This window comes from Culex pipiens, chromosome 2 (genome assembly GCF_016801865.2).
Source record: "Culex pipiens pallens isolate TS chromosome 2, TS_CPP_V2, whole genome shotgun sequence".
NCBI classification, from domain to species: Eukaryota; Metazoa; Arthropoda; class Insecta; order Diptera; family Culicidae; genus Culex; species Culex pipiens.
This window is the reverse complement of record NC_068938.1, coordinates 120,791,129-120,815,273: the sequence shown is the minus strand read 5'-3', so window position 1 is coordinate 120,815,273 and position 24,145 is coordinate 120,791,129. Positions and strand designations below refer to the sequence as shown.

Sequence of the window (24,145 nt, the reverse complement as noted above, 5' to 3'; positions counted from 1 at the left end):
GTTCACGGTAATCTCGCTCTGTCTCTCTATCTCACATGATGGGTACTTTATCTCTGACCAAGATACAATCATTCTTACAACTACACAAGTCGACTACGGGTCCACGTGGTTGTGGTTAATACTAATTATTGTGGGATTCCCGGAAAAGGGGACCAACCTCTTCAAAGATGAATTCAAACTCTATCAGTGATCATTGGGATTGTTGCATATTCGCTATGAATGCTCTCTTTTTTGGGTTATTATTGAGTTTTTTCTTTTCATTTATTGATTTAAATTACGTTCTCAACTGAGTACTCCTCCATCCAGCTTAGTACATTGCTAGCATAATAATAAAACTTATTTACATAATATTAACAAAGAGGGGGAGGGGTTGGGGGGAATTATTTACATGAGAGCCACTTTTTGGAGGCCGAAAAAATCGACGGGGAAGCACCATTGACAACCGTTTTGGTATCTTAAATCTCACGCGTTGGAGATTCAAATCTCGGAAAAAAGTGCAATTTTGGTAACGTGGTTTACTTTTTCTTGTCCATCCGGCGGTTGTGGTTGTTGTTGCGCCGGTTTGGACCGTTTCCGCCGGAATTGTTCCACCGGTCATTGTTCCGAAAGTTGTTGCGGTTGTTGTTCCGCATCGGGTTTCCCCGCGGGCCGTTGTTAAAGTTGTTGTTGTTGTTGGTGTTGCGTTCAAAGTTCGGGACGAATCCTCCGCCGCCGCCGTTGCCACCTCCTCCTCCTCCTCCGCCACCCCGGTTCAGGCTAGGATCGTCGTCCCAGCATTCGCCCCAATCGTCTAGCAGGGGCGGCGGTGGCTGGTTGTTGCTCTTGTTGACCTGACCCATCGCCAGGAACTGCTCGAATGGCATGTTGGGCGCTACGCCCAGCAGTCCTGGCCGCACTTCCGGTGGACAGTTGAACCGGGGAAGATCGAAGATGGAGGGTGGTTTCGTGGTGACCGGCGGAGGAATGTTCACCGGTGGAAGCATGTTAATCGGGGGCATCAGGTTCGGCGGTGGGACGTTCATCAGAGGCAACGGAGGCGAAGACACCATCGGCACCTCGCAGAACGTCACCGAGTCGTCCACGTACACGTTCAGGTTGGTCAGGATAAACTGAAGCATCTGGTTGGTCGCCAGCTGCTGCATGAATTCTGCCAGCTTGTCCGTGGACTTGTCCGAGTTGTGATACTTTTTCATCTCCGTCGACAAAATCGCCAACTGCTGGTTCACCATGATCTTGTGCTTGGAGCTCAAATCCGTGTACCAGGGCGACCGCAACAGAATGGTCTGCACGTCCAGCTGATTGCTCTTGACAATGCTCGTACTCCCGCTACCACCAACTCCACCATCCTGTGGCTGCTGACTTTTGTTCTCCTGGCTGCGCTTTGTTCGTGGATCAACGCGGGGCGCAATCGGTCCGGCCGGGACAGTCGCCGCCGGCATCGGCAAACCCGCAGAACCCACCGTTACACTGTTCGTCGACGATGAAGATCGCGGCGATCGCATTCCTTGCAGCAGCGACTCGCCCGCCTTGTTCTCGCCGTTGTCATCTTCGTTGTACATGCCAAAGATTCGCCGCAAGCGGGGATCTTTGGTCTGACCGGAGGGACGCGGCGTGTTCCGCCGGATGTCCTTGTAGTTGGGCTTGGGAATGTCGACCTCGTGGACCTGTGTGGTGGTGGATGGAAAGTGGTTTTGGAAGGTTGTTCAAACATATTTAACGGCTTAGCAGTGTGAAGGCGACAACGTGGAAACTGCTTGAAAGTTAAATGCAGTTTAAGAAATCAACAGCAATACTGCTGTTCGCCGTGATGTGGCAATGCTGAACTTGGTAAATTTGAACAAAATTCATAATGAATACTAGAATGATAACGAATCAAATGTTTCCTCTAGTTGAAAATCTAGGAAATACTAGGAACTCATACAATCTGTGAACACTTTTTGGGTGATTTGGCAATAGTATGCAAAAGGCAAGGTTTTTTACCGCATTTACTATTGGTGAGGTCTTAATTAAGCAATTTTCAATTGGCTATTGCATTTTTAACAAAAAATGTTCTTTTTCAACAAAATACTGAGTTAAAGACTTGGTGCAGTGTTTAATAAACTGCCTAATAAATGTCTGTTCCATAGTTATGGGATGTTATTGTGCCTCCTACAATTATGGATAACATTTAACTGATAAACAGACAATGATGAATCATTTTAAAAATTCTTCCAACATTGCACGATCTAAAAACTGTTTCAAATTTGTGGGTTATACAATCAATCAGAATTATGGTTAGAAAAATCAACAGAATATTTTTTTATCTAAAATTTAAAAAAGTACAGTCCAGACTAGAACATTCGAAGTCCTTGGACAAATTTCACTTCCGATAAACGAATAACGAAATTATAATTTTATAGAAATAATTCTGGATCGTTTAGCACAAATATAGACACAAAAGTGCTCTTAGGTGATTTGAAAATTATAAATCCAATATGGCGGTCATGAAGTATTGAAAAAAAAAAATGCATTTGTAGCAGGTAATCAAGCACTCAAATTCAACTAAAATGGGGTCGCACAACTCAAATTTGATGTTAAAGAGAGAAAATAAAAAAATACGAACAATTCGAGGTTTCGAATAATGGATTCAGGACTGTACTTCATAATTTTGTTAGTTAAAAAAGGCAAACTTATTTAATATATTTATTTTGACATTTGTTTATCCATTTTAAAACACATTGAAGCATTTTTAATTCGATGAAAACAATTTTTAAATTGAAAATTGGATCACAGAACGAAGGAATACAAAAACTTTTTCATGAATTTTTAGAAATTATGTAAACTTTTGCCAGCAATATAAATTTCTGAAACATTTGTGAAAATTTTTGTTCAATATTTTGAAAATTTGGCTTTACATTTTAAATAAAGATTTTCAGTCGAAATACTGGCTGAAAATGGAAATGGGTTAAAATAGGCACTCAAATAAATTTAAAATAATATGTAGCATCACATTAACAGATAACAAAGTTTTTATAAACCCAATATAAAAAGTCAGAAATTAAAAAAGATATGAAAACGAGAAATAAATATAAAATAACAAATGGAATAAATAAATTAAACAAAATATTTTTTTTATGAAAAATTAAATTTGAAAAAGAAAAAAAATATAAATATTTTTTTTACATGCTAAAATTATAAAATTTTCATGGTTTTTAATTTTGGAATTGAAGTTTTTTAAAAATTTAGGATTATTTGAATTAAATTTTTATTTAGTTTCAGATTTTTTTTAATTTCAAAGGGGAAAAAAAATGAAGGCCACGTGGTTTATTTACGATCCCTAACTGAGTTTACTGCAGCAAGCTAAAAGCAATGCTACAGTTTACCATACCATACTAGAATTCGCAGCGAATTCCACCAACTCAGTCAACATTTCACCCGGATCGCCACTATGAAACCTGCGCTCATTTTCCCCAGACCCTTTCAACGACCCTTACCTTGTACACGATCGGCGCGTGCGACGTCACCGACCCGTCAATCTCCGTCGCCGGGATGTAGTTGGTCATGATGGGCTTGAAGGGCAGCCGCAGATCCACGTCGCTCGACGACGCACCCAGACCTCCGTCTCCGTCGCCGTCCAGCTTCGCATCGCCGAGCCCCAGAAAGTTCAGTCTCATGTCTTTGTCGCGATCGGCGTACGTTGACTTGTCTTCGTCGTTGTCGCTGTTGTCCGCACTGGCGCACGGGTCGTCGTAGATCGATGGCCGGAGCGGCGCTTTGGACGAGGATTTTGCGGTGGTAGATGGCGTGGTTGTGGTGGTTGTTCCGGCGGTTGGTGTCCATCCCAGGGTGGGGGTGCTGTTGGGGGAGTCACCTTGCTTGGTCGAAGAAGGTGAGCTGGCTCCGGGAGGATCTAGATTGTACATGGATTTGCGGGCGGAGAAGATGTCGGATTTCTTTTTGGAGCTGTCGGAGTCGTCGCTGTAGCGATCGAGGATGCACGACTCGGTGGGGGGCTTTTCCGGTTCCTCGTCGGCTGGTTTGTACATGCCGAAGGATTTGGTGTAGTCGATCTTTTGCGTGGAAAGCGATTGGGTAACGGACTTGGTGTCGAAGACTGCCGGCTGGGGCTGGAGAGGCCTCCGATCGTCCTCGTCTTCTCTGTCCCACTCGAAGGCGCCGAGTCCGTTGCGATCCTCGGGCTGTTCTTCTTCGATGTTGATTTTGAGGTTGTTCTCCTCGTCATCATCGTCATCGTCTTCGTCGTCGTGCGCGATCATCAGCTTGTCCGCATTTTCCGTGTGGTCCATATCGTCGTCGTCGTTCAGGTTCGAATCCTTGAGATACTGCGAGTAGTCCACAGTTGGAGTCTTGATGAGGCTGTTCAATGGCAAGAGTTGGTTGAGGTCTTCCTGGCTGTTGGAATTGTCGTTTCCTGGTGCGTCTGCCGGACCAGCCGTGTTGACCATCGGAAGGAATCTCATGTCTACGTCCTGTCCTCCGCCAAGAGGACCAATGTCGGAACCGATCGGTTTCTGTAGATCCGGGTGCGAGGGAGTGATGCGCATGTCCATGTCCTTGCTGCTTGACGCCGGGTCTATGCCGCCCTCGGGATCGTCTGTAGCGCCTTGCTTTGCGATGTTTTCCCTCAACTTCTTCATGTTCAGCGCGTTGAGTTGCAGTTCATGAATCTGATTGATGCTCAAACCAAGCTCGTTCAGCTGCGCCACGGTCAGCTGACTGATCTGGTCCAGATTGTGGATGCCCATTTCTTCCAGGTTCACGATTTGCTCCTGCGATATGACTCCGTTAAGGTATTTCAAGCTCAGGAAGTCCTCTCCAGAGTGGCTCTCATTGGCTTTGCTACTGCCATTGCCTGGATTCTTATCGCACCACCGCGATCGTCGATTCTTCGACCCACCCCGATCGCCGTGCACCATCATGTCCATCAGGGACGGAATCTTGTCCCCATCACCATCACCCGCAGCAGCATCGCCGCCTCCGCCACCCCCTCCACTTGCCTTGCTCTTGTTCGTCAGCTTCTGGTGCGTCGCGTTGACCATCTTGATCGCCGACTCGCGGTTGATCCGCGGAAAGTCGCCGAGGATTTCCTGCGGCGCCGTTTCTAAATGCTTCAACAGTATGACCCGCAGCTCGTCCGTCAACGGATCGCCGTGGCTGAACAGACACTTGTCCTGCTCCTTGCACTTGAGCCCCAGGTAGTAATACTTGCAAGGAAAGTCTGAGTGCATGTACAGACACTTTTCCCGCTTGGCGCAACAGTCCATCAGGTAGAACTTGCACAGTTCCATCTTGCGTGGTCCGCTGTTGCGGCTGTGGTGCTTGTCGTCCTGTACGAAGAAGGTAGAGTACATTCAGTAATTAGTCACCAACTCCACATAAACAGCGCTACTTACATCCGAATCATCTCGCTTGCGCTTCCGGTTATCCCGGTTGGCCCGGTTCCGCTGGCGGTTCTTCCGCTTGCGTCGATTGTACTCCCGATCGCGCTCCCTGTCTCGATCGCGCCGATCCCGGCGACCACCGCGGGACTCGTCCGAGCTGTAGCTGTCCTCCGAATCGCTTCGATCGTGCTGTCGTCCACCACTGCCGGTGTTGTTGCTCCGTGCCTGTGGCCGGGGACTACCGCCGCGGACGTTCATCATCTCGTACTCCAGATCGATCTCCTCCATCTCCTGGTCTTTGGTCGCCTTCTCTGCAGGGGCAGGCTTCTTCTGTAAAATAAAGCAGGTGAAGCTGTTATCAAGTCACGCTAGCGAGAAAAAGTCAAACCAACCTTTTGCCTGTCCCGCTTCCGGCGCTTGGATGGCACTTCGGCGTCCCGCTCTTCCGACCGCCTGCTAATCGATGGCATTGGAGGCTCAACGCCGTCCTTGATCAGTGCGTTGGCGAGGGCATTCTCCACCTTGGTCGCCCAATCATCTAAAAAACCCCAAAAAATCTCTCAAAAAATTGTCCTCCAAAACAGAGTCCGAGAACTCACCAACGACCGGTTTGGCCCGCTTGGACGACTTGGACGGGGCCACCTCGTCGATCAGCCGCGCCTTGGCGTCGATCATCTTCTTGACGCTTTGAACCTTTTCCTGGATCTCCCGCGTCCGGTCGCGTTCTGCGTCTCTCCGCCGATCGTCAGCGGGGCCCGCCGCCGTATCGGCACCGGAAGTGGCCGCCGGGCCGGCTGATTGTTCTGGAGCGGGTGCAGCACTGCCTTCCACTGCCGCTGCTGCCACCGGGACGCCCTCTTCGTCATCGTCCTCGATCTCTCCGTCCTCAATCTCTCCGTCTTCCAGGTCCTCGTGCTCACTCATAGTGGGTGAGACTTTACGTGTTACGTGTTCTACGGTATTGCCCTCGGTTGTGGAAGCTTAGCTTGGTTTACTTGCTTGTTAATACTGCGATGATTTAAGTAGATTATTGTAGTTTATCCTCCTGAAATAGCAATAGAAAAAATCTTGATGTATATTCTAGCACTTAGTGAATGGAAAGTTCTCTATTTTTACGAATTGAAATTAATAACGGTTTAGACTTTGTGGAAAATTTTAGTTAAGTGTAGTGAAATTTCTCATGTTTGTTAGGTTAAAGATTTGATCCTTTTTCCATCTAATTTGTTGATTTTACTATTCAAACAACTCATTTTGCAAAACATCTATTCTTTGAGGTTACAATGAAATTTGGGCATTATGCGTGGAACTGTAGCTTTTTACTACATAGTGCGTTATTCAATTCACGAGATAATTTTGAACTATAAAAAGGTGTTTTAATATTTTTCTGTACAATCATTGAATATTATTGAATATATTTTAAAAGTTTTCTTTTTGACAAAAAAAAATGGGATATTCAGAATATTTTTCAAGGATTTCATTCAGCCGATGGCATTGGAGCCAAAACTTATTTTTAGTACTCATAGCCTATATTGTTGGAGTACAAATCTTTCCAGTACGGGGTCGGAGTCGCATCATTAGAATTTTATTCAAAGATCCCTTTTCAAATGTAGCTATTTAAAAAATATTTATGATTTTAGCATAATCATGAAACTGAATTTAAAATTCAAAGTAAAGTGCTAGCAGTTGTCCTATTATTCGCAATTCGCAATTTTCAGTGTAAGAACGGGCCTTGACCGATCTTATGCACCAGGTTCCCGACGAACACGCACTGCCCTTACACCTACATCTTACCCTTGCTCTGAGTCAGTACGAGCAACACGCTAGAACACGCTTTGAGTGTTCGTGCCAGGCATGCACACCTTCTTTTCCGGTTACGCATTTTAACTCGGCCGGGGGTGGTACATTACGTAGGGTTTGATGTAAGTATAAGCGCCTAACCATTTGTAGTGTGCCTATCAACTTTAATTAAAGCAAAAACTGTTTTATTTTTAAGTTTGAATTCAAAAACTAATTGTTATTTACTGTGTATTGTTTTCTCCTGAAATCTTCCCTACTGTTGAGTCGTGTTTATCAGTTGCTATTTCTTCTGTCGCGGTGTTTTGTTACAATGTTTTGAACCTAAGCATGTTATTCAAAAGTTTACCAAAAGTACAATAGTAATATTTGTGTTAATCCTTCAATCATTCTATAAATTGAGTAAGGGCTTGAACCTCACTTGTTAGAAAAAAAGGGTGAAGGTTGAAAACAATAGACAGTAAAGGAGAATATACTTTATAAAGAATCAATAGTAAGAGAATCATAATTGTATGTAAAAAAGTAAAAAAGTATAAGCTTGATGTAGTAGATCTAGAAATAGGCAATAGTTAATAAATAGAGATAACAAACAAGCTTAGATTATTGTTATGATGGACTAGATAAAAAAATAATCAAATAAATAAATAAAGATGTAAATCAACAAAGAATAGGCAAATGATAAATAGACTTGATATTACTAGTACATTAGGGGAAGGTTTATTTAAAAGAAAACACACAGTTTGCTAAAGCAGCATTATTTGGAAAAAAAAAGAGTGCAAGCATTGAGAGATACGGGAATCAAGAGTTAATAAATCAAAACCAAAATGGTAAACAGAAGAATTAGTGAAGAAGTACGAATCAATAGAGCAAAATAAAAACAGGAGATAGATGGTAGCTGGAAATGGAAAGGAGAGAAACCCCGTTCTGCGACGTTCAGGTACATCCACAGCAGTTGACTCAACATACTGCGAATCAAAACAATACCGTCTACAATCACAAATTACTTCCCTTTCCCACATTGTTGCGCCCCTTTCTTTTAGCCGTCTCGACTCTGACCTGGCGGTGGTCAAAGGTTTACGATCCGTTTCCACAGGCCACCAGCTAGGTCATCATGAAAACCAAGCCAACGTGGAGGTAAGAAAATAGGACACTCGCAAGGAACCAGAGCTATACTGTTCTGATCAAGATAATTCGGATGATCTAACAGAACTACGGATGTAGTTAGTTGCGCTCCTTCCAGGATGTTCCTTACGTGGACGTCAACCGAAGAGCACGCAACAAGGTCAATACCATTGCATGCTCTTAGGTATCAATCCTTGGCCTGCAAGTGCTAGCAGTTGTCCTATTATCAACGAAAAAAAAAACGAAGTTGACTTTATAGCTGTCGGCCACCATTGCTAGTACCAACCACATAAATACAAACCTTTGGATGATCAAGTCTGGGATGTACATTAAAAACAAAAATTAAGGGTTAACTATTTATTTCTGCCGAGGACACAAAAGATAAAGATTTTTATATCCTAATTGTTTTTTTTTTTTGAAAGTCCGCTAAATTTAAAGGAGACTAACATGGACAAACTAATAACATAACATAAAACAAAGATTCATTAACCCTCTACTGCCCAAATTTTTGTTTTCGATAAATTTTATTTTTCCCCTGTTCAGGAGGTCATTTTGAGCAAATTTTGTTCTACGAAAAACATTACTTCTCTTGTTTTATGTTTTTCTTGTTTCATTTTTAGTATTTTAATTTGCATTTATCTTGTTTATTTTATGTTTGTTTTTGGTAGTATTTGGCCTATTCTATGCTACCCTTCTATCATTTCATTTTGCTTGTTTTTCACATTTTCTGCTATAAAATGGCACTACACTCAACCCCCGGTGGTTGGTCACTTTTTCGTTTGACACTTTTTTAGTTTGTACCCCGTTGGTTGGTCAAAGTCAAACTAAAAAGTGACGAACTGTCACTTTTTACACGGCGCTCACGCACACTATCAAAACAAACGTTTGGCAGTGCGTGTGAACTCCGTGTAAAAGGGGTGTCAAACTAAAAAGTGACCCCGTTATTTTGACAACAGTTGGTGTCAAACCATCGGGGTTTGAGTGTATTATTATTTAAATTGTAAATAAATGCGTGGAGGCATAGTCTGGGACACTAGCAAAATTACTGCATACTTCTTTTTACTTAAAATATAAGAAATGTTAGTAAAAAACCAGCCAAAGTTGACACCTAAAATAATTACATTTTTGAAAATATGCAAAGTCACATAACACAAATGAAACTTCCAACCCATAAATTTTCTAAAACTTTAAGAGTTCTTCTTTCCAATGCTTTTTGAAAATCAAAAATTGGTTGCAAAATTGATTTTTGACGATTTTTTAAATCGAAGCCCGTCTAAAGGCGGGGTTGGGTTGGAGAGGGTTAATACAGAGATATAAATATGTGAATTTTCGAATGTTGAACTTACAGAACTACTCTGTTCTAAATTGTTTTCAGCTAATGCACTCAAAAAGATTTTCTTTGTTTAATGTAATTATTTATCAACATTTTTAAAGCAAGTGGCCAACATAAACCCCGCAATATATTTTTTAAATATTCGCAATGGCCTAAATAAAAGCTTAAGTCTTTTGGTATTATCAAGATTGATAAAGGATCATCTATAAACCACGTGGACACTTTTTTATTTAAATCTGTCTTCCCTCGTGAACAATTAAATACCGTCAGTGGGGGTGACTATGGGTCAAAAAACGATACACCTCTCGTATTTTCTTAATAACAAAAACAATTTAAATAACATCGAAAATCTTTCAACGTAGATTTGTTCTTACTAACGTTTTAACGTTACTAACATTTTCCCAAAATATGGTGAATTTTGATGAACACTACCTTAAATGCCAATTGTTTGAAAATTGACCCAATCTCGACCCTTAGAGGGGGTGACATTGGGTCAAATGAAACTAAAATGATGCTCAAATACAACGATATGGTAAAAACAAGTCATCTAACAGCGTTTCTTGTTCGAGGGAATCGTATTGACACGCTACAATGTTTGAAGTGGAGATTTTCAAACGTTTGGGTAGTTTTCGAGCAATTCTAACAAAAATATTAGAAAAATGATTTTTCGAGAGGTCATTTTTGGCCAAAAACGTACCCCAACTTTAGAAAGCTGCCAAAATAACAGGATTTGGTCTAGGAACGAGATTTTTTCAGCGAAGTCATCTTAAGATGTCCCCTACACAACCCTTTCAACAGAATTCATTTTCATTGAGAAGAACCTGAGAAATGGTAAAATCCGTAAAAAATCACTTTGAATGAATTGGGACAATAGCCAACCACAGCCCACCCTTCCCCCTCTAAAGTGTCCACTTGGGTGGTCCAAATCCCCTGAAATCAAAGATTGACCCATCATTAGGCTAAATTTCAAAATCTGATCACGGGAATCTCTCCCTCTAAGTCAGGGGTTCCCAAAGGGCCAAATGTGAAACATTGTTTACTTGGACTATAAAATTAAAAAAACATTGCTTTTTTTAATTAAATGTATTTTTAACGTTATCGCCGTATCAGATGAAAAAATATTTTTTTCAAACAGTTTTGTTCAAAAAGCTACTTATCAATTGGGTACTAAAGCCCTATGTCAATTTTTATGTACAACGGTAAAAAACACAATTAAAAACCATTTCTGGTCACTTTTTTTCATTTTAATGCAATTTTTTTTTTTAAAAGACAACATTTTTTCAATGGATCAACTATGGTCCCCTTGGAACGAGCTGTCAAGTAGGAGCTTTTCTGTCAAGAAGGACCGCGAGGTTTATTTTTCAAAATTGATTTAAAAATCCATTTTAAACTCTTTGTGGTCGTAAAAAGAGTCATTGTACTCAGAAAAATAAGCTTTATCGCTGTAAACAATAATATCAGCAATCTAAGCATCATTTTAGGACCCAATTGGTTCAAATTTATAAAAAAAAATCAACAAAACCAGAAAATTACAAGAAAATGTGTTTTTCAATTATGTGAAAATTGTGTTATTTCATTTTGAATAAAGTGCCTCTATAATGATAATTTTTGCCAAAGATTCTTCCACAATTAATCCAATTTCAACAAAATTTTAATAAATTTTGGAGTTGGAATGTTTCTAAGTGAAATACAGTTTGAGGCCCATCCTATTCCCATAAATTGTGCGTTATAACTTTTTGAATAAGTATGAAACACCTACGAACCATCCGCAAACCACGTGGACACTTTTTTGGAAATCTCAGCCCCCCCTCTCCCTAAGGTGTCCACGCGGTTTATAGATGATCCCGTATGATTTTGCTGTTTTAACAGTTTTCTACTTTGACTTTGACAAAATTACAATGTTCAAACATATATAACCTTTCAATTAGGTAGATATTTCAACAAAATATTCGTGTCGTAAAATCGCGATAAAAAATAAGTTACCCATTACTTTTATTTTAACAAACTTTTCTATCACATGCCATAATTTTTAAGAATTATAAATTAACTTAACAGATGGGTCAAAGGGCCATTTTAAATAATCTTTAAAAATTCACACAAATGCGCAATTATTATTAATTATTCAATTGTTACCAATTTTCGGGACTAAGATCTTCATTACATTTGAAAAAAAAAAACTTTCCCGAAAACACATTTATTATGATTTTTTTTTTTTGCTGAAATTCCTATTTCCGTGCGGCCGGAACATAGGGGCAACATAACTAGTGGCACGTGAGTTTAAAAGTAATTGATTCTAGATTTATGGATGCAATATGGATGGCCCCTGAAATATATGCAGAGTATTAGACCATTAACAAATAATTATTTAGAAAGTTTCAGGCCCTAGACCTTTTTTTAAAAAAAAACATCATCATCCCGGTACGAGAATCAAACTCACGAGTCACGACTTCTGGATTGGAAACCCAGCACGCCGAAACCCATTCCCTACCGTTCAGGATTACCAGTAAGCAGATCTACTCTGACTTTGCCGAGCAAGCCAGGAATCAAACCCATCACCTTCCGCTTACAAGGCGAAACCCGTAACCTCAAGGCCACGTAGCTCGGCTGATAAAAACTTGACTTAAAAATAAATAAATTGAAGATTTTAAAATATTGGTGCAATTTTGAAACTCTTTTTTTAAAACTAGCCATGTTTGCAGTAACCTTCAAACAACCTCTATAATTTGGAAAGAGTCACCAGTGCAGGTTTGCTTTTGAGGCGAAAGCATGGAAGTTTAGGCAAATAATCAACGGTTAGGTATGTGGTGAAAGCGCACGGTGGCGTGGACGTTTTTTCCCCAAAACAGCTCTGTAAACTAATAATAATTTAAATTACAACTCGATAAAAAAAAATATTCAGCGCATTAAGTTTTCATGAGCACACAAACAATTGAAATACTATAATTTTATGAGTTCTAGAGTTTTTTTTGAAAAGGTCCAATAACCTATTGTCTTTCATATGTTTATAGGACCTTTTCAAATAAAACTCTAGAGTTAAAAAAAAAAAAAAAAACCTTGGGTCAGGGGTATTCACACCGAAAACAAAATAAATTTATAGCCTTTCCTCAGTAAGGTGAGGAAGGCAAAACACTGGAATTCAGTGCTAAACACCTTCTGAATCAGTTCATATACCGTTTTCACTTTTCTGTTACGCACTGTTCGTACTACATTAACCAACTCACTCACACATACAGGATATAATTTTTTTTACATAATCGAAAAGTAACTCTACCCCATAAATGCATAACGCCTCCCACGCGGACAGAAAGGGGTGCGTTTAGAGCATCATTACCGGTGCGTTGCGGAAATTGTTGCTATTCTATTAACCCGTAACGCTTCTATTTTAGTTTAGTCACCCAGTCCCACACCGGTCGTTGCCAAATTGGGTTAGCAATTTACAACCCGGCAACCTTACCGGTGGTTGCTGAACTATTCTGTGCGGCACTTTGATGAAAGTGTTTTCAATATATATATTTTTTTTTTCAATAAGGCCATTCCAAATATTTTTCAATGTTTATGTCCCCCCCCCCCCTTCAAAGGATGTTCCGGGTTGCATTCGCCAGGTATTTAACCACCAATACTAATATCAGGGCCAGATGATCTACCGGTTCCGGAAATCCGGAACATCCGAAAAGTTCATGTTTTACTGTTTTTCACGTATATGTGATAGTTGAAAGTGATCCATAAAACTTACTAAAAACACAATACACGATTACCAGCACCACTGTGGAGTGTTACTGGCCAGTTCCAGGTAACCTGGAATCGGTTACCAGAGACCCGATGAACGGCCAATTTGACTTTTTATGAAACCCCATCATGTTATGTTGCACATCAAACTTCATGAAATTAAAAGATATGACAATCTATGGTCATGCCGTTGTTTGCTGATCCATGCTGGCCAATCTGGAACCGGTTACCGGTGGCCCTTTGGGGACACTTTCGGAATATGAGAGAAACCTATCATCCGACATTTCAAACTTCATGAAATTGAAAGATATGTCAATCTGCGCTCATGCCCATGTTCTCTAACTCATTCTGGCCACTCTGGAACCGGTTACCGATGGCCCCTTGGGAACAATTCCGGAATATGATAGAAATCCTAACATCCGACATATTAAACTTCATAAAATTGAATTATATGACAATCTACGGTCATGCCATTGACCCAGTCTGGTCACTCTTGAACCGATTATCGGTGGTCCCTTGGGGACACTACCGGAATATGCAAAAAAAAACCCTATCATCTGGCATTTATCAAATTTTCATATTCCGGAAGTGTCCCAAATGGCCGCCTGTAATCGAAACCAGAGTGGCCAGAATGGGTCAGGTTCAACGGCATGAGCATAGATTGACATATCTTACAATTTCATGAAGTTTGAAATGTCGAATGATAGGTTTCTCTCATATTCAGGAAGTGTCCCCAAGGGGCCACCGGTAACCGGTTCCAGATTGACCAGAATGGATCAGAGAACATCGGCATGACCATCTTTCAATTTCAAGAAGTTTGAAATGTCCGATGAAAGGTTTCTCTCATATTCCGGAAGTGTCCCCAAGGGGTCATCGGTAACCGGTTCCAGAGTGGCCAGAATTGGTCAGCGAACAACGGCATGACCATAGATTGTCATATCTTTAAATTTCATGAAGCTTGAAATGTCGGGTGATAGGTTTCTCTCATATTCCGGGAGTGTCCCCAAGTGGCCACTGATAACCAAGTGGCCAGAATGGAGCTACGAACAACGGCACAACCAAAGATTCTCATATCTTTCAATTTCATGAAGTTTGGTATGCAACACGATGGGGTTTCATAGAAAAGTCAAGTTGGCCGTTTATCGGGTCTCTGGTAACCGGTTCCAGGTTACCTGTAACTGGCCAGTAACACTCCACAGTGGTGCTGGCAATCGTGTATTGTGTTTTTAGTAAGTTTTATGGATAAATTTGAACTATCATGTGTGTAATGGTATCGCATATTCGTGAAAATCGGTAAAACATGAACTTTTTGGATGTTCCGGATTTCCGGAACCGGTAGGTCACCTGGCCCTGATATTAAATTTGTGATCAAAGTACAGGTAAATAACTGGTGAATGCAACCCGGAGCACCCTGATTGGTTGAAATTTGCCAGAGATAGAGGTCGTCAAAGTTGGGGTCTCAAAAAGGTCCAACTGTTGTCAAACGAATGGAGTCACTTTTTAGTTTGACACCCCTTTTACACGGAGTTCACACACACTACCAAACGTTTGTTTTGATAGTGTGCGTGAGCGCCGTGTAAAATGTGACAGTTTGTCACTTTTTAGTTTGACTTTGACCAACCAACGGGGTACAAACTAAAAAAGTGTCAAACGAAAAAGTGACCAACCACCGGGAGTTGAGTGTAGTAGATTCCACGTGGCCACAGTGGTTTCGGAAAGGGGACATCCTAAGTTTTCATCTAAGACTAAGAGAACCGGATTTCGTCAAAAACTTGATTTTTGGCGATTTTTTAAGTTTTGGGTCGAAAAGGACCCCAATACATTATATGTGATTTTTTTAATACCAAGGGAAAATTAAAGAACAATTAGAATTTTGGCCTCAACCCAAAAGTCCTTGAGAACTAGCCCAAATGTATTCTATTCAATGCAATAATGTAAAACAATTTGAAGTAAATAAAATAAATGTAATCAGTTAACAGGTTGAGATTTCCAACAAAGTGTCCACGTTGTTTATGGATAGTCCCGTGTCCGAAGGCTTGATTGTTGCAAACCTCTAGCTTTCATCCACCCCGGGATCCGAAATGACGACCTTTGGATTGTGAGTCCAACTGCATTACCAGCGACTCCACCGAGACAGGACCCAGGAAGACGACTCCTACACCTGGAATGAGCTAACGACCTAACCTCTAGGTTAGACCGGGGCCAACATTTACTTCCCCGTCCGAAGCATTTGGAATTGGTAAAGATTTTGAACCTGGCAAACCTCCGATTGTTTTGAGGCGGACGCGTTCGCAACCGGGAAAGATTTTAAAGAAACTTTCGTGTTGGATCCGTTTCAAGTTGAGCTGGGCGGAATTTTACATTGACTACTCCGGTCGAGAATCCAATCTTTCCATCTGATTGCTCGGTTGCTCCCGTTCTTCGATCTTTTTACCACTGCTCTAGTGGATCAGCGTTCTCCCCAATCCACCCCGATCCGATCTCGCCACTGCACTCCTCCTTCGTGGCACTTTTTCCAGCAACACCTCTCCTTTACCAACAACGTTCAAACACACCCCCTAATCCGTGCTCAACTGGCCACTATTCCGATTCACCGGCCACTTCCTACCCACTTTTTGCCCCACAGCACTAGCACCTCCATCGCACCGTTCTCCTCTTCCCGATTCCGCTGCCTATGCAGTAGTCAAAACCGACGACACTAGCTGAAGAATATGGCCAAAGCTTCGACCAGTATCGGTTCCTTCTCAGGAAGGCCCTCGAATTCCACTTTTTCGGTCCTGATAACATTTATCAAGAAATTGAATTTCCGCACAACACATGAAACCGAGCAAACCGGCAGATTGTTGTTTTGAACTTTGACAGTTCCAAGTTTTAGTTGCGTTGCTAGCGCGTTGCTAGATTTGGTAACTCGCTCCCAACCGACGCGTTACGTTTTAGTTTAGCAACCCATTTAGCAACGACCGGTGTGGGAGCAAAGTTACTAACACGCGTTACAAAACCCTAAAACCGGCCTAATACTCACGCTGGTAAGGTTGCTCTTAGCAAATATCTCATAATAACACGTTTTACTTAAAACGGTTTTGGGGGAAAATCCCAGTTCCTTTTAAAGACATTTCGAAACAATTTTGCAACCAAAACAAAGCTGTTATTAGTTGCGGTGAAATTTTAGTAAAAAATGGGGAAAACCTTCCAACTTACTGGGGCGATTGCACTCAAGTCTCTAATGGTCCACGTGCAGCTCGTTGCTCTTTGAGGCATCACCGTGAGAGCATAAAGCATGGCTAAAGAAACCCATTATTAAGCGAGTTCACACTGTGTGCTTCTTGGTGAAACGATGGAGCAGCTTTGAAACTCATAAGCGTAGCGGCCAAACCGGTCGCGTTTCGTAATGAAAACAAATAATCTCTTTGCCCAACGGATATTTTGATCGACTTTTTATCCGGAGAGACGTTAATGAATGGCTTTCAGTGTTAAGCTTTAATCAACCAATGTTTTAAAAAGCTGAATAAATTTGTTATTTCAACATTGTTTTTACATTTTAATTATAGGATTTAATAGTTCAAGACTAGCTAGCGCGTTGAACTGACCCTTTATGAATACATTTTTTTATATAGATTTAATTGGTTAAAAAATGTAGAAAGAAAACAAGAAAAAAAAATAGGCTTTTCTCTTTTTTGAATTCAACTAATTTAACGGCGTAAGTTTAGACGCCAGTTCAGAGCTCAAACGTCGAAGCAGGCGGGCATGGTGTTGACTAGCTTTTAACAATGACTTATTGAACAATATTAAAATTATGTTTGCATTATAATCATAGTTACCAAATAAGTTTTACCTTTGGGAAAAAAATCGGGAGCATATCAAAAAAAGTACTCCTAACTTTAGTCCGTTTTCAAAGGTTAATCAAGAATTTAAAAGCGCACCTCACTTTTCATATACACTCAAAGGTAAAACAAGTTCAAGTGTGTGTTGGTCACTAGGTAGCGGTTTATGTGTCACTCGTTCATTGGTGTGCGGTGCTGCATTTTGAAGGCAACGACAAATGAGGGGAAAATGAAATCGCAGCAACCGAGAGGTGGTTGTTGTTGCTACGCAATTACCGTTGTAAGATTATGTTTCTGTCAAAAACATGTGTTTTCCCCCCGGGCGTAACAAAGCTCATTTGCGATTGTAAAAATGCGAATGAACATAAATTTTTTAAGGGCCAACGGGCGCGCCGCTCCAACGTCCAGGTTGATTCACAAAGCGTAATTTGCAGGCACCATTCTGTTTTTACGGATCTGTTATTCACGAACAGTACAATGAAACTCTAAACTGTTGTACATAAGAGAAGGGGAAACTCACACAACCATAACTGAAACTGTCGCGCGCGCGTTCTACTATGTACATCTCATTGAAACGTACAATACTACTCTAACCTAGAAAACGGAGCAGCCAGCCAGCCGACGAAATCGATTTTTCTCTTGGCCTTTGCGAAATCAAAGATGGCTGCCGTTTCTTTGGACGAAAAAATCTGCCTAAATTCACCGAAAAACGCGACTTTTGCGCTCGGAAACCGGATTTTCTGACGCTCGCGGACAATTTTATTTTCACTGTGGCCGCCTTTCGGCCGGGGTCGGGCCCATTTTAGGGGGACCCCAAACTGTAAAGTTCGTCGCAACGTTGCCTTCCCCCACGGGAATGGGTGGGTTAATTTAGCAAAATTGTAGAAAATTTAAAAAAATCTGCATACTAACGATACTGAGTTTTCTTTCCGTTAATTTCCGCTTACTGCTGGCCCATAAACAGGATGCGCTCCGATTCTATTAATAAACACTGAATTATGCCTTGATTTGATGATCATTAACATTTCTCTCATGGCATTTATCAAGATCAAAAATTGGATTAGCTTTTGGACAGCGAGTTTAGAAAATACGACTGCATTCTTCCGCGTACAGAACTGAAATGATTCAGCGGCTCGAACACGAACAACGAAACGGGCGACGGGGCGAAGTAAATAACACAGTTGGCCATGTACGAACACAGCCGCGCACACTCATGCACGCACAGTGTTTTCAAGCAGGGTGGACGAGGGTCGAGCGGAGCCGTAAAAAATAACTGTCAGTGGGAGCCAACTCTCGGCCGGTAGGCTGCCCTGTTGCCAGAGCAAGAAAGCAAACACAATTCGTTGCCTGAGTGAGATGCACAATTTTCTTTGCACCACCCAAACAAACGCATCAACACACATACAAGGAAGAAAGCAGCAGTGCTGCCATCAAGGCAGGAATGACAAAAATAAAAGTTTTATCAAAAATAAGCTTAAAACACAGAGACGATTCGCTATTTCGATTGTCGGTATCTGATTCAATATTTACTGTCGCATTCTTCAAAGTGCACTTTCCAAGAACCAGCATTCAATTTGACAAAGCATGCACTGAAATAAAAAAAAAATGTACAAAGTTCCTTTATTCTAGGAATTTTGGCTCTTTTCCTTGTTTAGTAATTGGTTTATTTTCGAATTACTAAATAAGGACTTCCTAGAAAATTCCTAGAATATAAGAATTTTGTACTCTTTTTTATTTCAGTGTAGACATTTTGCAAATCTAATCAGTCAAAACTCGTATCCCTTAAAAATAATTTTATGGTTTATAATTCAAGTTTCCCTGAGCTTCCTTTTTTCAAATACATATGACACATTCTCCAGCGACAAAACGACAAGTTTTGACTGATAGTTCTAGCATAAATATTTATTGGTTTTTCATCATCAATCGCAGCTGGATTAACAATGACAAATGCTTAGCATAACTAAAACCTAAGTTATTTATTTGTACGAAACCAAAAAGAGTAGTTTCGCTATTTTTCACTCCGTTGCAACCTCCCTTTCCACCACCCACGGGGTCAAACTTTTAAAGTGTCCACGTGGTTTATGGATGGCCCCTAACATAATCAGTGGCTGATTTTAAACTGGATTCTAGACCGGACTGAATTATTTTTTCTGAGTAAATGATTTGGTGCTCTTGACAGCTGTTGTCAAAGCACATAATGACAATTTCGAGATAGCAAATTCGCTCTGTATTTTTAAAATATTTGAATTGTTTTCGTATTCTTAAAATATGGCATCACTGTAAAGTTGTCCAGCAAGGTAATGTTTCAAAACGAGCAAAGCTTTTCGTCAGTTAAAAGCTCAAATGTGAAATATTTCATTAAACTTCTGATGCTGGAGATATAGCACATGGATAGCACTAACGGCAATTTTTTTTCTGTTACAATTTATAAAAAAATCATGCCCACGTTTCAGGACAATTTTAAAAATATTGTATTTCAAATTGAGTGTGGAATTTGCAACAATACAAATAGGGGAAATATACCCTTTTTAATCAAACACCTATCTTCGTCATATGGAGAGTTTGATGCTCGATTGAAGCTCCAAAAATACTATTTAGGCTATAAACTTATCAGCAACAGCACTGCCTCGAGTAAGCACGCAAATTTATGCCATTTACTGGCCAAAAAGATCAAATTTAATGCACTTTTGATCATAATTTCTATTTTGCGAGACCATTTCTCATCATTTTAGTGCAGGGGTGACCAAAGTATGGTCCGCGGGCCAAAAGTGGCCCGCGAGGTGATTTTTTGTGGCCCGCGGACCCATTTTGAATAATCATGTAAATGGCCCGCTGATCACTTGTAAAGTGATATTATACTTTTTCAAAATTAAGGTATTTTAAACATTTGCTTATCTTTTTTTCTTTTTTGTTGATAATGTGTGATAAAAGTGAAACTAGTAAATATTCATCAAACAATAGAAGAGTGCTATCGATTGGTGGATCAATTCTCAAATTTAGTTCTCGGTTTATCAGTCCCAGTAGCAAGTAAAACGAAATTTTGTTTTTTTTATGCTCGACGTTTCGATATATATAATATCATTTTCAAGGGTTCTACAAACAAGACATAATACATGATTAAATTAAAACATACATGAATTACACAAAGCGAACAAAAAAATCTTACAAAAAATGGTTCGTCGTTTTGTATCGAAACGTCGGGCATAAAAAAAACAAAATTTCGTTTTACTTGCTACTGGGACTGATAAGCCGAGAACTAAATTTGAGTTTTTTTTGGAAATTCAGGCTTTCAGGATTTAGGCAGATTAAATTGTGAAATCGGAAGAAATATGGCTGTTGCAAGTATTTTACAAAGCTTTTTTCGACAACCATCCCCTCGCCCATTATTAAAAATTGACTCAAAAAATCACGGGCAAAAATATTTTTTCAAAAAATCTCAAAATATCCCTAGAAATTTGAGTGCAATAAGCTGAAATCAATTAAAAATGCATTCCTCTGCGTTTAGAATCATTTTGAGCATGTTCTGGTATACAAAAAAAAATGATTTTAGGGAATTTTCGATGAATAAATGTTTTTTCGCTAGAATGTTTTTTTGTCGAATCTTGTAATTGTAAAATTGTATTGAGAACACAAGTAAATTCAGATAAAAACTTTTTTTTCAAATACCTAAAACAATAAAATCAACAATACCTTTAGAAAACAGCCATATTATGTTTTCTATTATTTTTTTTCAATTCAATTCGGTTTTATTTGTGAATAATCAAGTTACAATGAGTTCATTTAGGTACGCAACAGAGTTTTGGTGTTCCTTTCAGCTGTGTTTTACATCGTAATTCAATCGAAAAATTATTACTAATAACTATGGAATAGACAAGAGTAAGAAAAAGTTTTCAAAAAACTTACAGAAAGTGCAATGGAAAAAGGATAGATAGAGAGAAAGCTTAAAACTAGATCACAGACAAAAATAATCAATTATAGATGTGCTTGATCATCAGCTCCCCGAGGGCCAGAAATTGCTCCGCCTTGTTACGGCAGCTCCGAAACCGCGTCATCATTTCCCCCGCGAGAGCAAAGAACTCCGGCAGGGTAAAGAGATCTTCCCCGGTGACTCCTTGCTGGGCCGCATCGCCGCTACCGGCAGCGACCACGCTGGCAAACGAACGCCCCCATCCAGGAGGGATCGCTGGGTTGTCCGCTGGAACCGTACGCTGTCCAGCTGCAGGAACGGCTGCGCTCGTACTTCGCTGAGAAGGATGGGCTTTCTTCTTCCTCTTTTCCTGCTCCTCGAGGTAGGCCTTGCGCGCGACGCATCCGCGGTAATTGCCGGTATGGTTGCCGTCACAGTTCGCGCACTTTACGCGCGGCTTAGTTTGTTCTGCGTTTTCCCCCAAATCCGCCTTTCGTGGCAGTGCGCACGCCTCCGAGAGGTGTGACTCACCGCACTTCACGCAGCGGGGCCGGAGGTTGCAGTTCCGCGAGCCGTGGCCGAATTTCTGGCAACGGTGGCATTGCGCTACGTCCGTCGGGTTCTTGGTGTAAAACCGCCAGTTTACCCAAAAACCGTCCAACGTCTTAGTCCGCCGCAGATCTTGGATCTTGACGGTGCCGCGGTCGAAGTACAACAGGTACAGGGTATGCGTACCCGTGACTGTTGTCTTTCGCGAGAGCACTTTTATCTCCCGTGGCTTTATTCCGGCGTTCGAGAGGTGTCGCTTCAGGTCGGCGATCGGACGGTCTTGGTAACCCTGCAAGACGACCTTAACAGGGGGCTTCTCTGGGTCGTATGTGTAGAAGTTGAAGTTGCTACGCTTCAGTTCTTCAAGCACCAGGTCGAAATCTTTTCTGTTCAGTGTGATCACTTGCACTGCCGACTTACCGATTTTCAGACAATATCCGAGGCCTTCCAGCAACTCGTCAACATCGTCCGCCAACGTGTCCAAAACAAAAATTGGAGGTGGTCTTCGTTCCGTTGGAGAATTGTTCTTTTTTGGCGTCAGCACTTTTTTCCGTGCACGACCATCATCGTCGTCGTCGTCGTCGGTAGTGCTGCTACCGTCGGTGTTGTTGTTGTTGTTTTCTTCGTCGTCGCTCAGCATCTGGAACTCGTTCCTGATGGGAATGTTGGCGGATGTCGATGTGCCACTGGTCGTGGCACCGGAAGTACTTGAACGGGTTCGCACTGGTGATCTTGGAACATATCCGGGATGTAGTAACTTTTTGTCGATTCCTTCTGCGCTCACTCTCCCCTGCGCGATGGCGGTCGACACGGCGTTGGTTTGTTTACCTTTTTGCACACGGCCGGTAGACGAACTTCGCGGGTTTTTCGAGGCCGCACTCGAACTGCCACGGCCACGGCCGGCCCTTGGCATGCTGGTGGAGCAAACTCGCGGCTAATCACGGTAAACTACGGCGAAAAAAATCGAAAAAACGATGGAGCACTGAGCACTTGACTGCTGCTTGCTCTCGTGCGTACACGGAGGAGCACCAATTTGATTTCCTATTATTTTTAATTAACGAAAACTTTGAAAAAATACTAAATACTAAATTAAAATAACACAATTTGTTTTTTTAAATATCTCATTTGGCCCGCAAGCTTATTTGATCTTCAAATTTGGCCCGGCCTCCAAAAACTTTGAGCACCCCTGTTTTAGTGGCACACACTTCCACACGCAAGATGAGAGGTTAACTGCTTAACGAAAGTCGTCATTAATATTTTTCACTTGCGCTAACGATTTCAAAGCGCTTAAGATATAAAATTGCTTCCATCTACCGGCAACATGTTCTTTTGCACATTAGTTAGTCACTCACTTGAAAAATAATCCCGAAACATGTAAATAATTAGCAAGCGCCATCAAAAAAACAAACGCGCCAAGTCTTTTGACGTCTGAATTTTGACGACCCATTCCAATCGAAGGCTGAAGAAAACCGAGCGAGAAGCGAAGGCAAATAAAGAAGAAAGGGTGGCCACCAACACCACCAGCAGCGCCAGTTGGAGTGAGCCAGTGATGCCAGGAATTGATCGATGATTTTGTAATAAATATATTCAATGATTTACGTCTGTTTGTCTGTTATTTCAAGCTGCATATTATAGAAAAACAAGTTTTTTTTTTCGCATGTTCAAGGCTGAAAAGGGTCGTCGGTCGTACAGCACGGTGTTTTTCAGAACAAACTAATGATAAAAAATTCGGTATGTCTGGTATTTGGCACCGTGAAAGAAGGGCTCTTTCGCGAAATTTTGCGGGGTATACCGAAATATTTCGTCAGGGGATCTAGAGCAAATTTTTTTGAAGATTTTTTTTTTGATTTTATGGGATATTTGTTCAAAAAAGTCATAGAAATTCAGTGCATTCATGTTGATATCACTCAAATTTCTTATGAATATGCCTTGGGGACTCTAACCAACCATATTTGACTAATATTTGACCTCCAATAAATAAAATTCGAACCCGAATTACCAGATTTCTAGCTTTCTTTGAAATTACCCCAAAATCCAAGCTGGAAAACCCGATACGACCGAAAATTAATCTTTTCTTTGTACAATTTGGCATGAAAATACAACAACACATTGCTCGGATACGAATTTGAGTATCAAACAATGCAAAACATGGATTATTTAATAAATAAGCTGTTTATTACCCAATAGGTTCCGATTTTTTTCAATCCTCTGCCACATCACACTATTACATTTTAAAACAGTAATCAATCACATTGTAGAAAACAGTTTTCTGAGCAAGTTCCATAAAAAAAGTATCAGTTTTGGTTCAATATGAGCAGAGATATGCCCAATTTCCTGAAATAAATAGTGCTGTACAGAACCGGATGGGCCGGATCACTCTGGAGAGTTCCGGACAAATTGAAACGCGAGCGTAGAAACAAAACGAACTTTATTTGCTCTACTCGTACACGGAACGATCTTCTTCAATGGACACTTTATTGGGATCTAATTACTCTAAAGTACATGAAACATA

At 41.0% G+C, this 24,145-nt stretch overlaps 1 protein-coding gene across 2 annotated transcripts; it reads right to left on the bottom strand.

The window, feature by feature from the left end:
* LOC120431823 (protein suppressor of sable-like) lies at window positions 1–18,304 on the bottom strand. 2 transcript variants are annotated; one of them, XM_039596943.2, is made up of 6 exons: window positions 18,090–18,304; window positions 5,981–6,426; window positions 5,774–5,919; window positions 5,394–5,711; window positions 3,474–5,327; window positions 1–1,664 (listed from the first exon to the last, which is right to left on the bottom strand). In XM_039596943.2, the coding sequence occupies exons 2-6, from the start codon at window positions 6,303–6,305 to the stop codon at window positions 516–518; spliced, it is 3,792 nt and encodes a 1,263-aa protein (XP_039452877.1). In that variant the 5' UTR covers window positions 6,306–6,426; window positions 18,090–18,304; the 3' UTR covers window positions 1–515. The 2 variants fall into 2 exon arrangements, with proteins under 2 accessions (XP_039452877.1, XP_039452879.1); XM_039596945.2 differs by lacking the exon at window positions 18,090–18,304 and adding an exon at window positions 17,698–18,042.
* Between the last annotated feature and the right edge of the window lie 5,841 nt (window positions 18,305–24,145).